This window comes from Schistocerca cancellata, chromosome 6 (genome assembly GCF_023864275.1).
Source record: "Schistocerca cancellata isolate TAMUIC-IGC-003103 chromosome 6, iqSchCanc2.1, whole genome shotgun sequence".
In the NCBI taxonomy this organism is placed as follows: Eukaryota; Metazoa; Arthropoda; class Insecta; order Orthoptera; family Acrididae; genus Schistocerca; species Schistocerca cancellata.
In genome coordinates, this window is record NC_064631.1 from 440,829,905 (window position 1) to 440,850,860 (window position 20,956).

General features: G+C 37.4%; 1 protein-coding gene and 1 pseudogene across 3 annotated transcripts in view; one reads left to right on the forward strand and one right to left on the reverse strand.

Moving 5' to 3' along the window:
- Window positions 1-17,304, forward strand: part of LOC126190969 (3-hydroxy-3-methylglutaryl-coenzyme A reductase) — a 431,919-nt gene extending 414,615 nt beyond the window's left edge. For all 3 annotated transcript variants that reach the window (XM_049931634.1, XM_049931636.1, XM_049931635.1), the window contains 7 exons: window positions 1,621-1,862; window positions 3,950-4,127; window positions 4,351-4,457; window positions 4,791-4,995; window positions 7,678-7,852; window positions 8,169-8,307; window positions 15,825-17,304. In XM_049931634.1, coding sequence (XP_049787591.1) covers window positions 1,621-1,862; window positions 3,950-4,127; window positions 4,351-4,457; window positions 4,791-4,995; window positions 7,678-7,852; window positions 8,169-8,307; window positions 15,825-15,864 — 1,086 coding nt within the window. In that variant the 3' untranslated portion in view covers window positions 15,865-17,304. The remainder of the gene's footprint in view (window positions 1-1,620; window positions 1,863-3,949; window positions 4,128-4,350; window positions 4,458-4,790; window positions 4,996-7,677; window positions 7,853-8,168; window positions 8,308-15,824) is intronic.
- Window positions 17,305-20,011: 2,707 nt separating this feature from the next.
- Window positions 20,012-20,129, reverse strand: LOC126089585 (5S ribosomal RNA; annotated as a pseudogene).
- Between the last annotated feature and the right edge of the window lie 827 nt (window positions 20,130-20,956).

A 20,956-nucleotide genomic window follows, 5' to 3' on the forward strand; every position in this document is an offset into this window, starting at 1 on the left:
ACAGTGTAAAATACGTTTGGCAGCTATGTAGCCGTTTATTTCCTGTGATGGTGCAGACTTATCCTACTAAATTTACTTGCTAATAACAGTATTTTGTTATTTTGATAAACATCAAATTGGTTCAAATGGCTCTGAGCACTATGGGGCTTAACATCTATGGTCATCAGTCCCCTAGCACTTAGAACTACTTAAACCTAACTAACCTAAGGACATCACACAACACCCAGTCATCACGACGATAAACATCCCGAATGACTGTCACATAAGCGGTGACATAAAGGTAGAAAATTCATGTTTTTGAGTCCAGAAAGCTCTATGCAACAGAAACTGCAGATCATTTTGCCATTTTCATTGCGAAATTGCCGGCTTATTCATGTCTGGGTTAATAATAGAGGACTGTTTGCCTGGGTTGTCTGCTAGTGTAGTGAAAGGAAGGTCTGGTTTGTTTTCTGTTCTGATCTCGATGGAGGCAGGTAGAATATCAGTAAAGCAATTTTAAGAAATTCTCTCGCCCCCAATACGTTTTATCGCTACCTTTATTCTGTACTGGCGCCCTGTGGATGTCAATATGACACTCCTGTAGAATTTAATACATGTTACCGCCTACCTTTTCCGCTTCTGTCAATAATGGAATTGACTTAAGTGTGGCACTGAGTGATTTTTAACTGAATTTCGTTATGAATCTTCACGCATTGCTAAATTTTCACACTTTCATGGTAGGTTAGCAATGGTAATCCAGTATGACTGGTCTGAACGTTGACACAGACCGTTTCGCGGCCGAATGTGGATAATATTTTGCCAATTCATAACGATCTGGCATTCTTTGTCTTACTAAAACAGTTATATTATCTCGATGAGTTGAAATTCATTTTTATTGGTACAGTTCATACCAGTTAGCGTTTCTTCTTTCATTTCTGTCTTATATTTACGTGTTGTGTTTAACACACTAATCAGCATTAATATAGTCTTACAAATTATTGAAAACAGTCTAAAAAAGTTCAGATAGTTTGTCAATTTCATGCCTGTGCATAGTATGTTGGTAGCACTTCGTCGCCTTGCCTAGTAGCAGACTTTAAAGCCGTGCGAATCAGCATAACGAAAAGGCAAGGGGTCTCGCTCGTTTTGTCCACGACTGTACAATGGCATCATGCATTGATTTCATGCATCACCAGTGGGTTTATAGATGATGTATTTTTATTTTATGATCATAAGGCTTATTTAAATATGTAAGGTGAATAGCTAAATTATTTGTGTCCTACTTATCAGCTTCACAGATACCTACTGGTCTGAAGGTGGTCTGTCGGTGACTAAAACTAGTTCCCAGAGAAATAGGCACCATTTGCAATCTAGACTGATTGTTTTATGTTAATATATGATGCAAGATCATTGTTGTTCCAGTTATGATTTCAAAAATTGTTAATCATTGCTATATTCTGGATACAGTCACTGGGTTTGCTCATCACATAATAATGTATCTATTGTTTAAAATGTGAGTCCAGCTGTGTATTTGTCACTGTTCCACATGACTGTCAATAACTGGTCAAGGTGCTTGAGTCACACACATTAATACAGGAATTATATTAATGAAGTTGGGGCTCATAAAAGTGCAATTGTCTACAGGTGCTTGGTGCATGCTGTGAAAATGTTGTTGGCTATCTGCCAGTACCAGTAGGTATTGCTGGTCCTCTGTTATTGGATGGTCAACAAGTGCATATTCCCATGGCTACAACAGAGGGATGCTTGGTGGCAAGCACTAATCGTGGCTGTCGTGCATTACTTTCCTGTGGTGTCACATCCCGTGTTGTTGCTGATGGTATGACACGAGGGCCAGTTGTTCGTTTCCCATCTGCAGCAAGAGCCAGGTAGAGTAACAGATTTTTTTATTTGAAGTTAAAACTTTGTGTTACTTTAGTTTGTTGGAAATAAGAAAGAGGCATATTAAAAGCAAGAGTAAGTTGTAGTACTTTTGTGTTGTGTGCAAGAAGAATGCAACTGAAATTCCTGTTAAGTATATTTTTTATAAATTTCCATTCTAAATATATTTTTACAGTAAATGAAAAGCACCAGTTTGCTTTTGTTCTACAATATTACTTTTGTTGTTAACCAGTTTTCGGCTTACAAGGCCATCATCTTGAAGATGGCCTTGTAAGCCAAAAACCAGTTAACAATAAAAGTAATATTGTAGAACAGAAGCAAACTGGTGCTTTTCATTTATTATAATGTTGTTCTACCAAGAACCGACGGAAGATTCTGTTAATATATTTTTACAGTTGATGTTAATAGTCTCACTCCTATCTTACATCAGTGCACACTTTATTTTCTGATGGTGTATGAGATCAGTAAAAGCACGTATGGTCTGCAATTTTGAGCTTCAAACAGATGAATCCTTCAGTGTGCCAGGGAGATAGAAAGAGTGTGCTTTAATAATATAGTTTTGTCTGCATCACTAAGAACCAGAGAAATGCTTATTAACGGTGAGATGTTTGTATGTTAGAAATGAATGTCTTCAGTCAACCCTTTCCTCTAGTTCCTTTGCAGCACTGATTCCCAAAGTTTAATGTTATGTTATCCTTAAATCAATGACGTATTTGGTGAAACCCTATAGGGCACATACATTTAACTACTAATAATTAACATGCAAAGTCAGCCTGAGGGTATAGTTTTTACTTGTTTTAATTTTTCCCACGTAGATTCTACACCATGAAGACTTCATATTAAAAGATTGGAGTTGAAATAAGGGAACTACACCTTCTTCCTGAAAAGATTATTTCAAGGAGTAGAATGTGCATTAACAAGACTGAATTTGTATCTAAGCTTCCCCAGATCTAATACACTGTCAAAAACACAGTACTATTGGAAAAAAAATCTGCAGTCTTCTTTGTTGCGCGTTCTTCATGTATGGAGCCAACTGTTAGCCACATAAATTGTTTAATTAAAAAATTGTAGTTCACAAGTGATCTTTCCATCTCATGATTCCCATCTCAGATACCCTCACTCAGAAATTAATTCCATACTACAAGCGTAAGGAGGAAAATATCAATTGCTTGCATGTCTTCTGTTAGGAGGCTTTCTCAGAAAACTTTAAATACATTCAGACCTCCCATCAACACAGTGTTTTTTACATTTGACAAAATACTACATAAGTTCTGATATGAAATATGCATGTACTATACTTAACATATATCAGAAAATTGAAAAATAGTGTATGGAACACGCAGAGTAACAGGGAGAAATTTGCATGGAAAGAAACAGAACATCCCATGTATGTAATCTGAATAATCACATAGAGGTAGCAGTTATCATATTCATAAAAGTTGGAATGGAAGCCATCTTTTGAACAGCATAGAAAAATACTTAAAGCTGATCCGCAAAATTAGTAAAGGCAAAATAAAGGTTAATTGTAAGGAATCAGAATTTTCATTGATTTTTCTAAAATTACTGAGATGTGTTTCTTTCGTTGTAATGACTACTACTTCTGACCAGCTCTGAATAGCATTTTAATTGTGTTTATAGGTCATACTTTCACTCATTATTTGGATGGATGTTTTGATGCCTCATGGAAATAAAGTACATGTATTAATACATTGAAGTTTCTTAAGCAGCGGTAATTACATAAATTTAAAGAAATGTATGTTATTGCTCCGGATGAAAAAATTCAGAATCAATAATATGACCAAAATTATAAAAGATTAAGTGAGTACTGTTATGTAGATGGAAAATATTGAGTGGTTAGAAAAGGGTACCTAATGATGGCAAAATAAAATGCAGTAGGCTTGAAGTCAGTGTGAATCATCACAGCTTAAAGGAATTTTTTCTGTTGTTCACTGTAATTTCATTGATGTTTAACTGCAGCAGTTCTTAAAAAATTGTCTGATTCAGATGCTTTGTTTCAATTGAAGCTATTTTTATGTCAGAGTGTTTGATGTTCCTATTATTTCATATTTCACAGTGAGGCTATGGTATGGATGCAAACACCAGAAAACTTTGAGGGCATCAAAGCTAGCTTTGATGGCACCAGTCGATTTGCACGTCTAATTAAGTTGCATGTACGCATTGCTGGCAGGCATTTGTTTGTGAGATTTGTGGCTACCACAGGCGATGCCATGGGCATGAACATGTTGTCTAAGGTGAGAACAAGCTTTTTCAGTTCATTGTTGAATTGCTGTATTCACTTCAAATTAGGAACTGTATGTTTGAAAGAAGTGTCATTACATGATCTTACTTCTCCAGTGATTGACATGGTGTATGAAATAATTATTTTCTCAAAAATTGTTAATATTAATTTTATTGAACACTAAGCTCTAGAGAACAAATTTTGGGAAATTTATAGGACATGATTTGCTATTACAGGGCACTGAAGTTGCTTTGGGCTATGTTCAAAAAACATTCCCAGATATGGAACTACTTAGTCTCAGTGGAAATTTCTGTACGGATAAGAAACCGGCAGCTGTCAACTGGTAGGTTAATTTTTTTTCTTTAAAGTTTGTATGTGTGTGTGTGTGTGTGTGTGTTGTTCCAAAATAATGCTGGATGATTAATTTAGTTGCAAATAAAGTTTAATTGGTTCATATTTAAATATCTCTCTTGATGAACATTTATATTCACTACATTATATTAAAGGGTTTCAGACAGTATATACAGAAATTAGGAAGTGATGTTGTATGATTGTTAAATATTTCTCTGTGCTGTCCATCATTCATTTGTAAATAAATGCTTGCCTATTCTCTGTCTTTTTTATGTTGTTTATGTCAGCCATCAAAGTACAATAGTGCTGAAATAAATTGTTCCAGGATTGAAGGCCGAGGAAAGTCTGTAGTCTGTGAAGCTGTTGTTCCTGGAGAAGTAGTGTCAAAAGTGCTTAAAACAACTGTGCAAGCTCTTGTTGATGTAAATGTTAGTAAGAATATGATTGGCTCTGCTGTGGCTGGAAGTGTGGGTGGATTTAATGCACATGCAGCAAATATAGTAACTGCCATCTTTATAGCAACAGGCCAGGTTAGTACAAGATTTTTATGTGACCACTGGAGCAGTACAGTGGTGTATGGTTGACTACTGATAATGTTAGAATTAGAAAGCAAATGAGACTTAAGTCTCTACAATGCTGGGCAAAAGTGACGTTAACAATGCCCTTCTCAGTATATTTCTTTACAGTACTTGGCTTCAATAGTATTTTATTTTCTTCGTGATTTGGACTAATTATTAAAATATCTTTGTGGTAACACATGGTTTCCTTGCATCACTTCATTATTATTGCATCTTTTCCTTTTGACATATCCTATTTTTTATTGTAAATATTTTCATTGCTGTTTCATACTTGGATCCTTTATTTCAGCTTTTAGAGAAAATTAAAAAGCTGAGGGAAAAAAAATTCCATTTACTTGTATATCTCATGTAATCTTAATAAGAGAGGTAATATTCTTGCTTCCTGAGACTGAAGTTAGGAAACTTAATCTTTTTCAGTCCCCTTACCTTAAAAAGGCATTTGTTGAATCTTATGGCCACTTGAAATAATAAGCCAGTTGCAGAACACTATTTAGACATTGGGCTAATCAGTTTTCCAGTTCAATAGCAAGAAGTGGTAGTAAACCATTTTTCTCATTTTATAAGGGCATAAAGAAGAAAATTCAATACAGGCTTGCTAAATTCAGAAAGAGACAACTGAATCGCCCAATACTTACGTTCGAGAGGCTCAACTCCATTTGCAGCTGATAGAAACATAAAAATAGAAATAACACATATAATTTGAAACTTCTTCAGAGAGGAAAGAGGAATTGGCTGGCTGTCTAGTCAATAGAAAGTGGTTTTCAATTTTTCAGGTGTTCTTAGTTGTAATTCTCATGTCTACCTTTTACTGAATTTCTATGATGTCAAGAGGAGTAGATTGTTGCTCATCACTAAGAGGAGGCATTGACTGGCTGACAGGCACACTAATAAAAGACTGCTGGATATTATTTACCTCTCCTTCATAAGACATAGGCAGCATGCCCCCCCCCCCCCCCCCCCCCCCCCCCCACACACACACACAGAGAGAGAGAGAGAGAGAGAGAGAGAGAGAGAGAGAGTTGTATCTGGATTCTGAGGCCTTCACTGCAACTAAGTTTGAGGTGAGGGGCTATCTCTGATGGAGTGGGTAGTGGGGGCACAGAAGAGGAAGAGGAAGTGGGGCAGGAAGCAAGAGGGATAGTGGAGTAGGTGTGGAGGAAGATAATAGTGCTGCCTTTGCGAGTGTGCGGGGACATGGCGGGGTCAGGCTAGTGGGCTGCTAGATGCATTGGGAGGAGTGTGTAGGGTTGGAGTGGAAGCAGGGTGGGGAACGGGGAGGAGGAGGAGGGGACCACTGAAGCCCACAGTTAATGTCATCTGGATCCATCAACACCAGCTTCTTTCCATTGTGCAGGGGAGGGCTGTCTTTAATTTTTTTTCCCACAGTTTGTCCTCCACTTGCAGGTAAGGATAATTAAATTTGTATGACATATTAAATCCAGTGTTTGACATAAAGGTTAACACTGCAAGAACAGAAGTACAGAGGGGAACAAAATTACGAACATCTCTAGATTTATTATAATGGCTGCTACCACAGCGTAAGGCGGTACCATTAACCACAGCGACTACACACCAGAAACTACAACATACAACAGAAATACAACCCAGTATTTGAACACAAATTTCCTCATACTTGCAATAGCAGGCTGTTAATTTGACTGCTGCACTAACTCACTTCAGCATAAAAAATTAAATTCCCTTGTACGCTGAAGCTAAATGTACTGCACACATAAGACTCTCTCAACAAAACGATCGACTGAGGTCATGCATCCATGCGCAGCTAAACTTTTGCTACTAACTGTGGAAACTGGAAATCTCTTGGGGGCAAAATTAGGAGCAGGGATGATATTAGGACCCCTTACCTTATCCTTTGTTCCCATAATCTAACTGAGTTCATCTTCCACTAGTCCCTCCCATCCATCTGTGTCTATCCCTTTCACAGCTACCACACCAGCTCTGTACATGTGTTCCATTCCACAAGTGTACCTGCATAGTCCTTTCTTCTTCCCTACCTCCTTCCCCCACTCCCCCTTTATGCTCTCCCTCAGCACAGCGTCCTGATGCTCACCTAGCAGCTCACTATACTGCCCCACTACATTACTGAATGCTCTCACAGGTACCGCTACCATTGCCCCTCCACCCCTTCTCTTCTATACCTCCTCTTTCTTACTCAATGCCTCTTCTGTAACCTGCTACCCATTGCCGATGACATTGCTGCTCACCTCGCAGACGGTCGCAGTTGGGTGTCAGTACATGGAGACGGCAGCTGCCGTGTGTGTGTGTGTGTGTGTGTGTGTGTGTGTGTGTGTGTAATTATTCTGATAGCTAAATAATATGTAGCAGTCTTTTTATCAATCTGCTTGTACACCAATTAATGTGGTGAGTAGTACTTAACCACTTTCATACTGTTGTTGTTCCATCCCAGATTTTCCATTTTGTGTTACAGAGTTTTATAATTTTTAATTGGCAAATATATTTCTGACTTTGAGGTGTTTCTCTAAAGCTGCATACAGAGACACATAATTGAAAACAAGTTTGTAGAGATATGTTAATACACAACAAAAATTATGTATTTGCAATGGATTTTTGTTTCCATGTGCAGTTAAAATGTTTAAATGTTTTCTCTAAACACAGGACCCTGCACAGAATGTTAGTAGCAGCAACTGCATGACATTAATGGAACCATGGGGAGAGGGAGGCAAGGATCTTCATGTATCATGTACGATGCCATCCCTTGAAATTGGAACCGTAGGGGGTGGCACTGTTCTGCCTGCACAGGGTGCCTGCCTTTCCATGCTGGGTGTCAAAGGTAAGTTAACATTATTTCCTGTCCTCAATAACAATTGTAATGGTTTAGAAGAGGGATAAAGTGTTATTTAGAAAGAAACAATCAAAATTTGTTAGAAATAAAGTTTTGTACATTTTGTGTTATTCTGACTTCATATAAGTAGTGTCAGATGCCTATTGTTTCATATGTATAAGTATGACTTTGATGCATGCATTCATAGTGAATACTTCAGACATATGTGTATAGTCACAACATATGATTCAGTTTAATTATCAAAATTTGACTTCCACTTCTATTTTATGATTTGTAATGGTGTTTGTATGTTTGTGTTGCACAGGTGCAAATGAGGAGTCTCCAGGAGAAAATGCTAAAATGTTGGCAAGGATAGTGTGTGGCACAGTATTAGCTGGGGAACTCTCTCTCATGTCCGCTCTGGCTGCAGGGCACCTGGTACGGTCCCACCTGAGGCATAACAGGTAACTGAGCTCAAATGGAAGTTTCTGGTTCCTGGACTTCTTAATAATTGTGAAAAAAGTTGTAAACAAGTCATTGAAACATGAAATATTCATGAGGATACGTATCAGCTATACTCTGTAGGAAGAGAAGGAGTTCATTTAAAAATAGAAGAAAATGTATCACGAACATTCAAAACCTAAAATTCTTTTCTTAGGAAGTTCATAAATGAAGCTACAGCCATTGGTAGTCATATGTATATAACAAGTTATTCTGCATCTTATACAAAAAGAGAGATACACAGGATAAAGTAACTTTGTACTAAAATAATAAAACATTTAAGTTTTTAAATGCTGTTGCTACCAGGCAGACCAGCAACTAATGCTATGAGGTATGGGTAAAACTGCACGCTACTTGATATTCAGAAAGAAGCAAAATTTTACCTTTGTGTGGTGAAATTAAAGTAATATAAATGTAAGTTACAATTAAGAGATTATATTAAAAGTTATCTTCGTTTATCTACATCTACATGGATACTCCGCAAGTCACACATAAGTGGCTGGCAGAGGGTTCATCGAATCACCTTCACAAAAATTCTCATTATTCCAATCTTGAACAGCACACTGATAAAACGAACACCAAAACCTTTCTGTGCGAGTTCTGATTTCTGTTATTTTATTATGATGATCATTTCTTCCTGTGTAGGTTACCGAGAAAATATTTTCGCTTTTGGAGGAGAAAGTTATTGACTGCAATTTTGTGAGAAGATTCTGCCACAGTTTTGTTTCAGTGATGTCCACCCCAAATCCCATATCATTTCAGTGACACTCTCTCCCCTGTTGTGCAATAATACATAACTTTTGGACTTTCTCGATCAGCTCCATCAATCCCACCTGGTAAGGATCACAGACCGAGAAGCAGTACTCTGAAAGAGGACGGACAAGCATAGTGTAGACAGTCTCTTTAGTAGATCTGTTACATTTTCTAAGTGTTCTATCTGTAAAACACACTTTTTTGTTTGCCTTCCCCACAACATTTTCTGTGTTTTCTTTCCAATTTAAGTTGTTTGTAATTGTATTTCCTAGGTATTTAGTTCAGTTTATGGCCTTTAGATTTGACTGATTTATCGTGTAAAGTTTAACGGATTCTTTATCGTGTAAAGTTTAATGGATTCCTTTCAGCACTCATATGGATGACCTCCACTTTTCATTGATTAGGGTCAATTGCCAATTCTCACACCATACAGATATCTTTTCTGAATTGTTTTGCAATTTGTTTTTATCTTCTGATGACTTTACTAGGCGATTAACAACACCAGTGTCTGCAAACAACCTAAGATGGGTGCTCAGTTTGTCTGCTAAATCATTTATATAGATAAGGAACAGCAGAGGGCCTATAACACTACCTTGGGGAATGCCAGAAATCACTTCTGTTTTACTTGATCACTCTCTGTCAGCTACTATGAACTTGACTTCTGTGACAGGAAATCACGAATCCAGTCACAATACTGAGACGATAATGCAATTTTATTTTAAGCTGCTTGTGTTTACAGTGTAAAGCTTTCTGGAAATCTAAAAATATATGGAATCAATTTGAAATCCTGTGTCAATAGCATTTCTTAAATATTGGTGTGACTTGTGCAGCTTTTTCAGTCTTGGGTACAGATCTTTCATTGAGTGATCAGTTGTATATGATTCTTAAGTATGGAGCTATTGCATCAGCATATTCTGAAAGAAACCTAACTGGTATACAGTCTGGACCGGAAGACTTGCTTTTATTAAGTGATTTAAGGTGCTTCACTTCTCCGAGGATATCTATTTCTAAGTTACTCATGTTGGCAGCTGTTCTTGATTCATATTCTGTAATATTTTCTTCATATTCTTTGGTGAAGGAATTTTGGAAGGCTGTGTTTAGTAATTGTGCTTTGGCAGCACTGTCGTCAATAGTTTTTCAGGGTGTATACGACCCGGGACAACCGGGAATTCCGGGAGAAACCCGGGAATTTTTTCATCCGGGAGAAAACCGGGAAAAACCCGGGAATTTTTCGGAATTCCGGGAATTTTTCATTGTTTTAGCTTTCAGTTACATTTTTGTAGTTTTGACTGCAGAATTGATTCTCTAACAAAGAATGTTATTGTATCCTGCTACTGGAGAATGATACTGCAGCAATAAAATATAAACGAGAGGGAAAAAAATAAAACTGTAGTGGCAAAGGAAGAGTGCATTTTACGACAACAAAACACCGTGCACGCACAAGCGTCTACAGATAGCAAAAATATGTTAAAGGCCGTAGGGCGCAGACTGTAATTCTTCGTAACAATAAACTGCTTGCTATGAGCATGACGTCACAACTGTTCACATTAGGTTCGTTTGACCAGTTGCCAGCGGTCTCTTGCGCATGCGCATTTGACTCGCATATAAGCAGTACCTTCTCTCGCTTCCCGCTTCTTGAAGTTTGGCTGTTAGCTGCATCGGTAGTAGCAGCAAGCAGCCAGATGCAAACGAGAAAAATTTTTCTCGCGCGCCCTAGCTGCCAGATTCGCGCTTGCACAGAGTTGTCTGAGTTGTAGTGGGGAGGGGGTTAGTCTGCACGTGACCCGTGTTTACGTTAAGTGATTTCGCTGCTTCTCTTCGTGTACAGCTCCCACGTCAAATGAAAACAAAACGGATTTCAGTGGCCGGGAGCTATCAAGTGAATTAAAATGCATTCACATAATTACAGAGGGCAAAAATATATTATTAATTTCAGTTTCTGATTTTATTTTCTTTCCAAGTTAGTAGCAGTCAAGCATTAATCGCCTTGCAGAAGAATGAAGTTATTTTTACAAGTTTGCTAAAGAAATTCCGCTGAGGCAATCATTTTATTTGAAACGAAGTGTTTCATTTAACAATTTTGGGTACTTCCAACTGTTAGGTGAATTTCAAGTGCACGTTATCATCTTCTGCCATGTATGGCATTATGCCATAATAAAGAACCAAACAAGAGATCGTAGAGTACTGGTACTCCAAGAAAATTTACATCCCAAAAACCACACTGAAAAGCTTAATATCAGATGGGACCTACTTCATTGTGAAGCTGGAAAAAACCAATGTGCACTTCAAGCCGAATTATGCATTTTAGTATGATTCACGAAATTTTGATGCCTTTTGGAGTATCCTCTGATGCCCTGTTTCTTTTATGGTGTAGTGTAAGCTCTCTTAGTGCTTTATACACACGAACATGCGGGCTTCCTACACCACTGCAGTTGCACACGCACAATAATTCGTTTTTGGCGCTCTCTGGCAACTGGTAAATCGAACCTATAACTAACAGTATTGCGAACGGTGGTTAGAAAAGCGTTACTTTCAAAGTAAATTTCTTTATACGCAAGATGAATTATGTTACGTGTGTGAAAGTGGGATGGATATCTAAATCACAGAGCGTTCGAAACTGAACAGTTTGAGGACCAGCCACTTCAAGAATTTCGAGCCGTCACAATTTTAAATTTACTGGCACATTTGTGTGATGTATCTTAAAGTATATCACACCAAAAAAAGACCAATATTACACGTGAAAGCTTAGCTTTTCTTGTAGATATACGGTACTGTGTACATTAATGTAAACCGTTAACTTTTCCTCTTGTGTGTTCGCGCTATGTAACCAGTAATCTTGCTAGTGGCTGACTATAACACGTGCCCTATGCTCTGAATAGCTGCTGTCATCGGCTGGCGAGATCTCGTGGCTTGAGATATGACTCGCTTACAAAAGGACATCACAACCTCGGTTGCAACGCTCCGGAAACTAACAAGCTGTGTTTGGTGCAATTCGAATTTATACTTTCGTAATACGAAAATATGCAGCGTATATGTTGCTGCAAATCAAAGGTCTTTCCAAAACTTCTCTGCTCCGGCTTTTCTTTTTTTTTTTCCGGGAAGTTCTACGCGATTATATAAAACGTTAACCATTCAAAGGATTGATAAGTTTTACAGTTCCGAGGGAACTTTTTCTGTGCTAAGTGACAGTAGGTCGCCCGGGAAAAAGCATATTTTTTAAACGGGATATCCGGGAGAAATCCGGGAATTTTTTTTCCTTGTCCCTGTATACACCCTGTTTTTCCATCGCTATTGCGCAGAGAAGGCATTGATTGTGTCTTGCCGCTAGCGTACTTTACATACGACCAGAATCTCTTTGGATTTTCTAACAGGTTTTGAGACAAAGTTTTGCCGTAGAAACCAGTTTAAACATCTCACACTTAAGTCTGCACTAAGTTTCAAACTTCTGTAAAAGATCACCAATCTTGGAGGTTTTGCTTTTGTTTAAATTTGGCACACTTTTTCATTGTTTCTGCAACAGTGTTCTGACCCTTCTTATGTACTATGGGGGATCAGCTCCACTGTTTGTTCATTTATTTGGTATAAATCTCTCCATTGTTGTCGATACTGTTTCTTTGAATTCAAGACACATTATGTCCGCACTTACATTCTTAACTTGGATGGAGTGAAGATTGTCTCTCAGGGGGGTGTCAAGTTAATTTTTATATGCTTTTTTTGAATAGGTATATTTTTCATTTATTTTTGGAGGATTTGGGATTACAAGATTCAGTCTTGCTATGACAGCTGTGTGGTCATTAATCCCTGTGTCCATTTTGATGCTCGTTGTTAGCTCAGGATTATATGCTGCTAAGAGGTTGAGTGTGTTTTCACAACTACTTTATGTTCTCCGGTAAGAAAGAATAGTATTGTATATTGTAGCACATAAATGAAGTGTTCGATATAAAGCATATAAGTAGGAGAGGAACAGCAAACAGAAATACAGATAGCACAGGAACAATAAACATAAATTTGTGAGAAATTGCCTATCTGTGTGTGTTATAAAATTCATGTAGAGAATAAAAGGTTTTTAAACTAAAATCTCGTTTGATTTACTTTTGAATAACTTATTATCTCATAGAGACTTAATATCACTTGAAAGTGAGTTAAAGATTTTGGTGTTGCTGTATTTTACTTCTTTTTCAACTAAAGACAGATTCTTCATGTCACAATGTAGCTGCATTTGGATGTTTGTTATAGTTGGAGTCACGAACTATGGCGGTCAAGTTGAGGCTTGTTTTGCGCATCTAAGTTGTGTATTCTCCGACAACCAATGAGTGTTCGGTAATGTTCTCGGCACTGTACTGTGAATGTCATAGCAAGTTGTGATCAATAAACATTATCATAGTGAGTTATATAGTAAATTTTTGTTCTATTTCTTGCGATTTCTCATGGATGATGGTGGTGGCAATTGAAATATTCTACACAAGTAAGCGAGAGACATAATTTGAAGTATACATGCTATCTTCAAGTGCAGAGCAAGTGTAAGTGCTTAACAAAGCTGTTGCTTGGGACTGACAACAATGAATTCCTCGTCTGTGTCTTGAGGTGCGCAAAGTGTCATTATTCGTGAATCGGACTGAAGTAGAGCATTTCCTATGAAATGGAGATAAGTGGCACAGTGATTAAGACACTCAATTCTGAGAAGGAACTGGGTGCAAATCTCTATCCATTCACCTGAATTTATGTTCCCCACAGTTTTCCTAAACCATTATGGCAGAATGCTGGGAAGTCTCTTTTTAAAAAATTTCATTCGTCATTTCCTCTCCTATTGTTAAGTACCATATTTACTCGAATCTAAGCCGCACATGAAAAATGAGACTCGAAATCAAGGAAAAAAAATTCCCGAATCTAAGCCGCACCTGAAATTTGAGACTCGAAATTCAAGGGGAGAGAAAAGTTTTAGGCCGCACCTCCAAAACGAAACAAAGTTGGTCCATTGTAATATGAGACACAATTTAGGTCGAATGAATGGCAATACAGCTACAATAGTTTGGTTCGAGTCGTAAGCTTAGCAGTTAAGCTTTACCAGGTAGCCATTGCTATGCGTCAGGCGCTCCGTCCGTATTTATCGGGTACCCTTCCTTTTTCATGTGCTTCGTCTGGTTTGAATTGATTGCTTATTTTTCTTTGATCTGATAAGTGCCGTTCTTTTTGTTATAGGTGTTTACGTCACTCTAGGCTGAAAATGCATTATTGTAATGTGTCATGCATTGTTTGTCACATTCCTCATTAGTGAAACAGTGGCAAGAGACTGCTATTTGTTGTTACTTACACTGCTGCTTTCTTTGATAATGATCAACAAGAAGTAAATAATAGACTGTGTATGATAGAAGATATTCTGAGCGAGAGTTTAGTGAAAATTTTTCTCTGTTTGAAAATCTTTGCAGATGCCTCTTTAGTTCATTAAATTCTGTACAGAAATTAGGGTCATCTTAGATTTAAAAATCTAGTCAATTGCCGTGCTTCATTTCTAACTGTATCACTATTAAGTATAAGAATAATACGGATATAAATAAGACATGATATGTATATTCTTCCGCGTTTGCTGTTGTCTCACTCTAGTTTCGTAGTTTATTAGGCAGACAGGATTTAAATGAGATAGCAGCAAACATGAAAGAATACACGGCAAAATGTTTATATTCATATTATTTTTATGGTGAAGAGAATACTGCATGTGATTCACAATTCAAAAAGTTCCTATTAGCAACCATCTCTTCTCACAGGTAGGAAAATTTCAGAACGTAGAGTTGGCCATATTGACAAACATCCCAAACAGTCTTGCCATTCGCATTTTCGTGTACATTGAAATGCTGCTACATTCAAAGATGCACAATACGGAATTTGTATTTACTTTGTTGGATAATGTATGAAAATGCAGTGGTAGAAACTCGGGGCGGAGGAAAAAATCTCGTCTTCCACCTTTTTTTAAATTTATTTACTGACTCCGAGGTTTTGGCACTAGTATTTATCATTGTGCCTGGAAAACATGCCTGTGTACCGTTACATATATTCGATGGAGCTGTGGCGGCACCTACCAACATTTTTCAGAACTTCCGCTTACTTTGCACTCTATTCTAAGCCGCAGGCAGTTTTTTGGATTACAAAAACTGGAAAAAAGTGCGGCTTAGATTCGAGTAAATACGGTAGTCAAAATTTGTGTTATGTCTTAAATGAGGGAAATGCTAGTGGGACATTAGGCTCCATCTCCCTTCCTTCCTTCTTGCCAAGAAACTGCATCCAAATAGAGATCAGTTTTGTTTGAGGTATAATTTAATTCACAAGTAGTCATAAGAAGATACATGACCAAATTGCTCGCCCAGTATTAATGATTATGCATGTCACCATATACATATTCAACAAATGCTGTGTAGCAAATGACTTGAACTGGGCAAAAACATTGTGGTTGCTTTAAACTCTGTACGTTACATTTTCATCTACATCAATGTTCATTTATTGTATATTCGACAAGGTGTATTAGTCAAAGAAATTAACATGCTGAGTGAAGAAAATGAGATAGAAGAATAAAAAATATTTCACAAAGGAAAACATTTGGGGAGGGGGGTTGCTTGTATGCCTATGATAGTTGATATACAATCAATAATAGTCATTTTGGAGTTTTGTTTGATCTTTTACTCAGTGGTCCTCTATGTGTACTTAATGAAACTAAAAATGATATTTATTGTTGCAGAGCTTCTGTTACTTCAAGACCGAGTGAAGAAAAGTCGTGAAACGTGTCTCAGATGAAGCTGCATGCAGTTGCATGTAGGTCACTGACAAAGAAGACTGCCACAGTGACTGTAATCAGTGACATTCCATGCATCAGGATGACTGGCAAATATCCACAAGAACATGATTCTCTGTCATGGAAGAAAAAAGTGGTTTGAAACTAGGCAGTGTATATTCTGAGAGAACAGCACCCAAAACCACTGCCAGTCACTGAAGTTTACCAAATAAATAAAACAGAAATGTTTTAAGATGTCTTGTCTTACTGACTGAATGGAGTACTAGCTCATTGAACAGCATCACGCAGTTCAAATTAACTAAGTGATCATGCTCAATAATTTAGAGTAACTGTTCAATTAAATCAAAATGTGATGAGTTAGATGCATTTGAATAAGAATTCTGAGCTTCAAACTTGTTTATACAATCACATTTGTATGTAATCAGACTGACTATAATTATTTGGATATATTTATAGATGTAAAATAATTGTAATAATTTATTAACTGAAATGAGTCTGCAGAAAAGCTGACTTTATGGGACAGTACAGTACTTAAAACTGCTTTTGAAACTGAGTTTTTGTAGCTGCAAAGGAGGAGAGCCTTTACAAGAAATCTGTGTACAACCTTAAGAAACATTACATCTTATTTGTAGTCCTTGTGTCGTCTTAAATCTAACTCTGTCTTAACAATGAATGTGCTTGAGCATTTAGTGTACTCATACCTTTTGAGTTAAATAGAGCCTCAAATGTAATTGAGAAACACTACATTATATGTAAATACATGTACAAATGCCTACCTGTCATCAGAATAGATTCTTGATTAATATTTTCGTGACTTGTTTATTATTGACACATACATATCTTGGTGGTTTCTTGACCGACACAGACTGAATGTTCATTTATTGTGACATTTTAGGCATTTTTTAAATTTCACTGTAATGTTGTGCTTGTCAGATTTAGGTTACAACTGATGTGTGATTGTCTTTGCAGTATTCCTTAATGTTAGTCACTTGTAACCAGTATTTGTACAAAAGCAACTGCAATGAAAAGATCTGTAATCATGTAATTGCAGTTTATCTACCACAAACTTAATTTATAGTGCTCAATGAGTGTGAAAAATCAATTTGTGCCAGTGAATGAAACTGTAAAAATATTAGCTGTTTATAGGCATGTCACTCTTGGAAAACATAACAGTATTTTCTATATTTTTTAATTGAGTAATGTATAATGTTAGTCACAGCCATAAGTTATACAGTTGTTTCATTTATTGCAAAAAATCCTTTAGAGTGTTTATATTGATCATGTGAAGGCAACAGCAACATTGCAATAATTTCTTACGTCATGACATTTTTCCAGCAGAAAGAGAGCAGAACATTATTTTTTACAACCTAAGCAGAAAAAGGTCCCGTAACTTATTATGAATAAATAAAAAGAACTTTATAAGATACATTGTTGTTGTTTTTTGTCTTTATATCCCAGAATCTTTCCCACACATCTCTCTCTTGATGGTATCTTGATCTACAGCCAGTATTATATTGTTAAGAGATTTATTTCAAGAATTAATTACAGCTGAAATGTCAAATCACCAGCTATATAGTATATTCCATTCACCTTCACAATAAACTCTTTTTCCCATGTAATTTAATTGTGCATAAATTGGGGGGGGGGGGGGGGGGGAAGATGCTGATAATACTGTGAAATAATCAAACATACCGGCAGTCACAATGCAGAAAGTTACTGTACAGCATAACCTCATCTGTACTCTTCAATATGTACAATTAGAAAGCACTGGTTGCAGCAAGAACAAAGTTAGAACCAACTATTAGAGTCAAGCAGACACTGTTGAAGTGTTTTATTTGCAGTTGATATGGCTGTTGCAACTGAAAACAGGCTACAGTCCATGCTCGATGCCATGTGAAGCACTCCTTGTGTCCATTAAAATACAAAAATGACCAAATAAAAAAGGAAGATTCTTGTAGTGAGTGAATACATTGTGGCACCAACTGTGTCACTAAGTGAGCAAAATCTGGAAAATCTGCTACATTTTGTGTGATTAGTGAGCTGAATAGAATATTTTTTTCTTTTTATTCCAGTCTATAATCACAAAAAATTTTGTCCTCAGGCTGTTGATTTTGGTCAGTGGTGTCCTCGTTTGGGACTGTTTAAAACCTATCCTGATATAATAAAGCTAAAAGCGGATTGTCAAGAGAGGCAAAAAATCAGCTAGGCATCATCAAACACAACTAAAAATATTGCATAACCTAGGCCACAGTGCCGGCGACTGGTGCTACAGGGGTGAACAGGTCACATGATGCCTGCTGGCACTTTGGCCTAGTTGGCACCATTATTTTATAAATTGTAGTCTTCTTTTGAAAACCAGTTTATTTGTCAAGACTGATATGTTAAAACACTTAAGGGATTACTAATTTTGGCAATATGTATTGCCATCCTCAGAGCTATCGAAAGACAATATGTTCAGGTTACAGGCTTATAGTAAAAAAACAAAAAATTTAGTTGGGCACAGCTCAATGACAAAAATAAATGCACAAACTGGGCAGTGGTAGTTATATCATACAATGCTTAGAACCACTCTGTCACACAGGGACTATACAATATGCAGTAAAATAACAATTCTGATAAAATTCTGCTCATATGGACGGATACAATACAAAGTCAACATATGATAATGATTACCTGTAATAAGTAAAGACTTTTAAATAAAAACATACCATAAAAAGCTGAACAGTGGAAACTCCACGTAGAAATATCAACAGTGTACGAAAAGACAGAGGATTGCGTCTTACAGAAAAGAAGACATGTCAACTTACAGACAGGCACAATTAAAAGACACTTACATAAAGCTTTCAGCCACAGCCCTCATCAATAAAAGAGAGACACACCATTCACAAACAGAAGCAAGCACACCTCATGCACACATGACTGCCAACTCCAGCAACTCTGGCCCGAGTTGCTAGACATCAAGCAGGAACTCAAATTTTAGATAAGTTGAACTGAGGTTTTTCGTAGAAAGCCATTTCTACTGACTAAAGTGATGGATGAGCAACTATTTATGACATTAAAAAGAAAGATGATATTATTCAACAATACACAATCCAGATGGATAATGTGTTTGGAAAATGAATTGTTATAGAAAAGAGTGAGAATGAAGAACTGAACCTAGCTCTTTATAGATGGTACATACAACAACGCAATGAAGGAATTCCAATCAGTGGCCTGATAATGAAGTAAAAAGCAGCTGCATTTAACAGACAACTTGGTGGTTGTACATTGTTTGCAGGAAGCAAGGGTAGGCTACCAAACTGGAAAAAATGACATGGTGTTCAGCAGCTGACTGTCACTGGGGAAAGTCACTCAGCTAATGAAAAAGATACAGATGAGTTTTCAAACAAGATATGGAGGGAATAGAGGAAGAAGATTTAAATGCTGGTGCCTTTTACAATGCTACTGAAACCAGACTCTTTTACAAGATGTTTCCTTCAAAGACATTAAGTGACAAGAATGAGAAGGTAGCTCGTTGGTATAAGCAACAGAAACAGTGTGTTACACTTACAGCACATTGTAACACAAATGATGAAATAAGCTGCTGCCCATGGTGATAGGAAAATTCCAACATTCACATTGTTTATGACTCAGTGACGTAAATCACTACCAATGCAGTATTGCACTCTGAAGAAGGTGTTGATGGATAGAGAAATATTCTCTTGGTGGTTCCATGAAAACATTTGTACCAGCACTGAGAACAGCTGAAGAAGCAAAAGCTTCCACCGAAAGCTATCCTTATTATTGAAAATGCTCCCAGTCATGGTTTAGATATGATTCTAAAGTCTGATGATACACAAACACTTTTTCTTGCATCCAATGTGACAGGAATTTTGGAACCAATTAAACATCGTTATCAACACGTAGAACTAAAACTAAAACAAAACTCCTCCCGAACAGGCTATGAAGGCCCAACGGTACCGACTGGCCAGCGTGTCATCCTCAGCCCACAGGCATAACTGGATGCAGATATGGAGGAGCATGTGGTCAGCACACTGCTCTCCCGGCCGTATGTCAGTTTCTGAGACCAGAGCCGCTACTTCTCAATCATATAGCTCCTCAGTTTGCCTCACAAGGGCTGAGTGCATCTCGCTTGCCAACAGCGCTCGGCAGACCGGATGGTCACCCATCCAATTGCAAGCCCAGCCCGGCAACGCTTAACTTCGGTGATCTGATGGGAACTGGTGTTACCACTGTGGCAAGGCTATTGGCATTGACATATTCAAAGAAACAAGAAATTTTGAAACTTGTGTTGTGATAGGTAGCACTGAACAATGTACGCCAGCCAGTCGACATCACCTTGTCATTTAATTATCATGGGTGATTTGAGTGGTGCAAGCATTTGTGATCAAAGCATTCTAAAAGAAGAGTGACAGTGTTGAGGGGGTCTCTACATACTCTGCTGTTATTTTAATTTAGGACACCACGATTGTGTTCCATCAGTAGATGCTATTAAAACATGGATGTATAATTTTGAGGAAACAGGTTCAACAATGAAAAAGAACCTCCAGGCCATGTGCGCACCATTCACACTCCAGAAAATATCCAAGCTATTCTAGATGCTGTCATTAGAAGTTCACGTCAGTCAATCTGTCATCACTCAGCATCTTTATAGTTACACAGTTCAAGTGTTCAAAGAAATTTAGTACAGGACTTCCAATGCCATCCATAAAAACCTGCAGATTGTCCAGGAATTAAACCTAATGATCATGTTATTCAACAACAGTTCTGTGAATTAATGCTTCAAAAGATAAATGAAGATGAAAGGTCTGTTATTAAACTATGGATGTCAGCTGAAGCCTATTCCCACCTCAGTGATTTGTTAGAAAACAAAATTGTAGATATTGGACACAAGAAAATTCTAGGGAGTGTCAATTGCACAGCAACAAAGTTACTGTGTGGTATGCTATGTCATCATAAGGTGTGACGGGACCCTTTTTTTTTTTAGGACAAGAATGGCCATGTAATTACAGTCGCATTGAATTGTTACATTACCATGCTTGAAACTGTTATGCAACAACTACAGAGATTTCTACGCA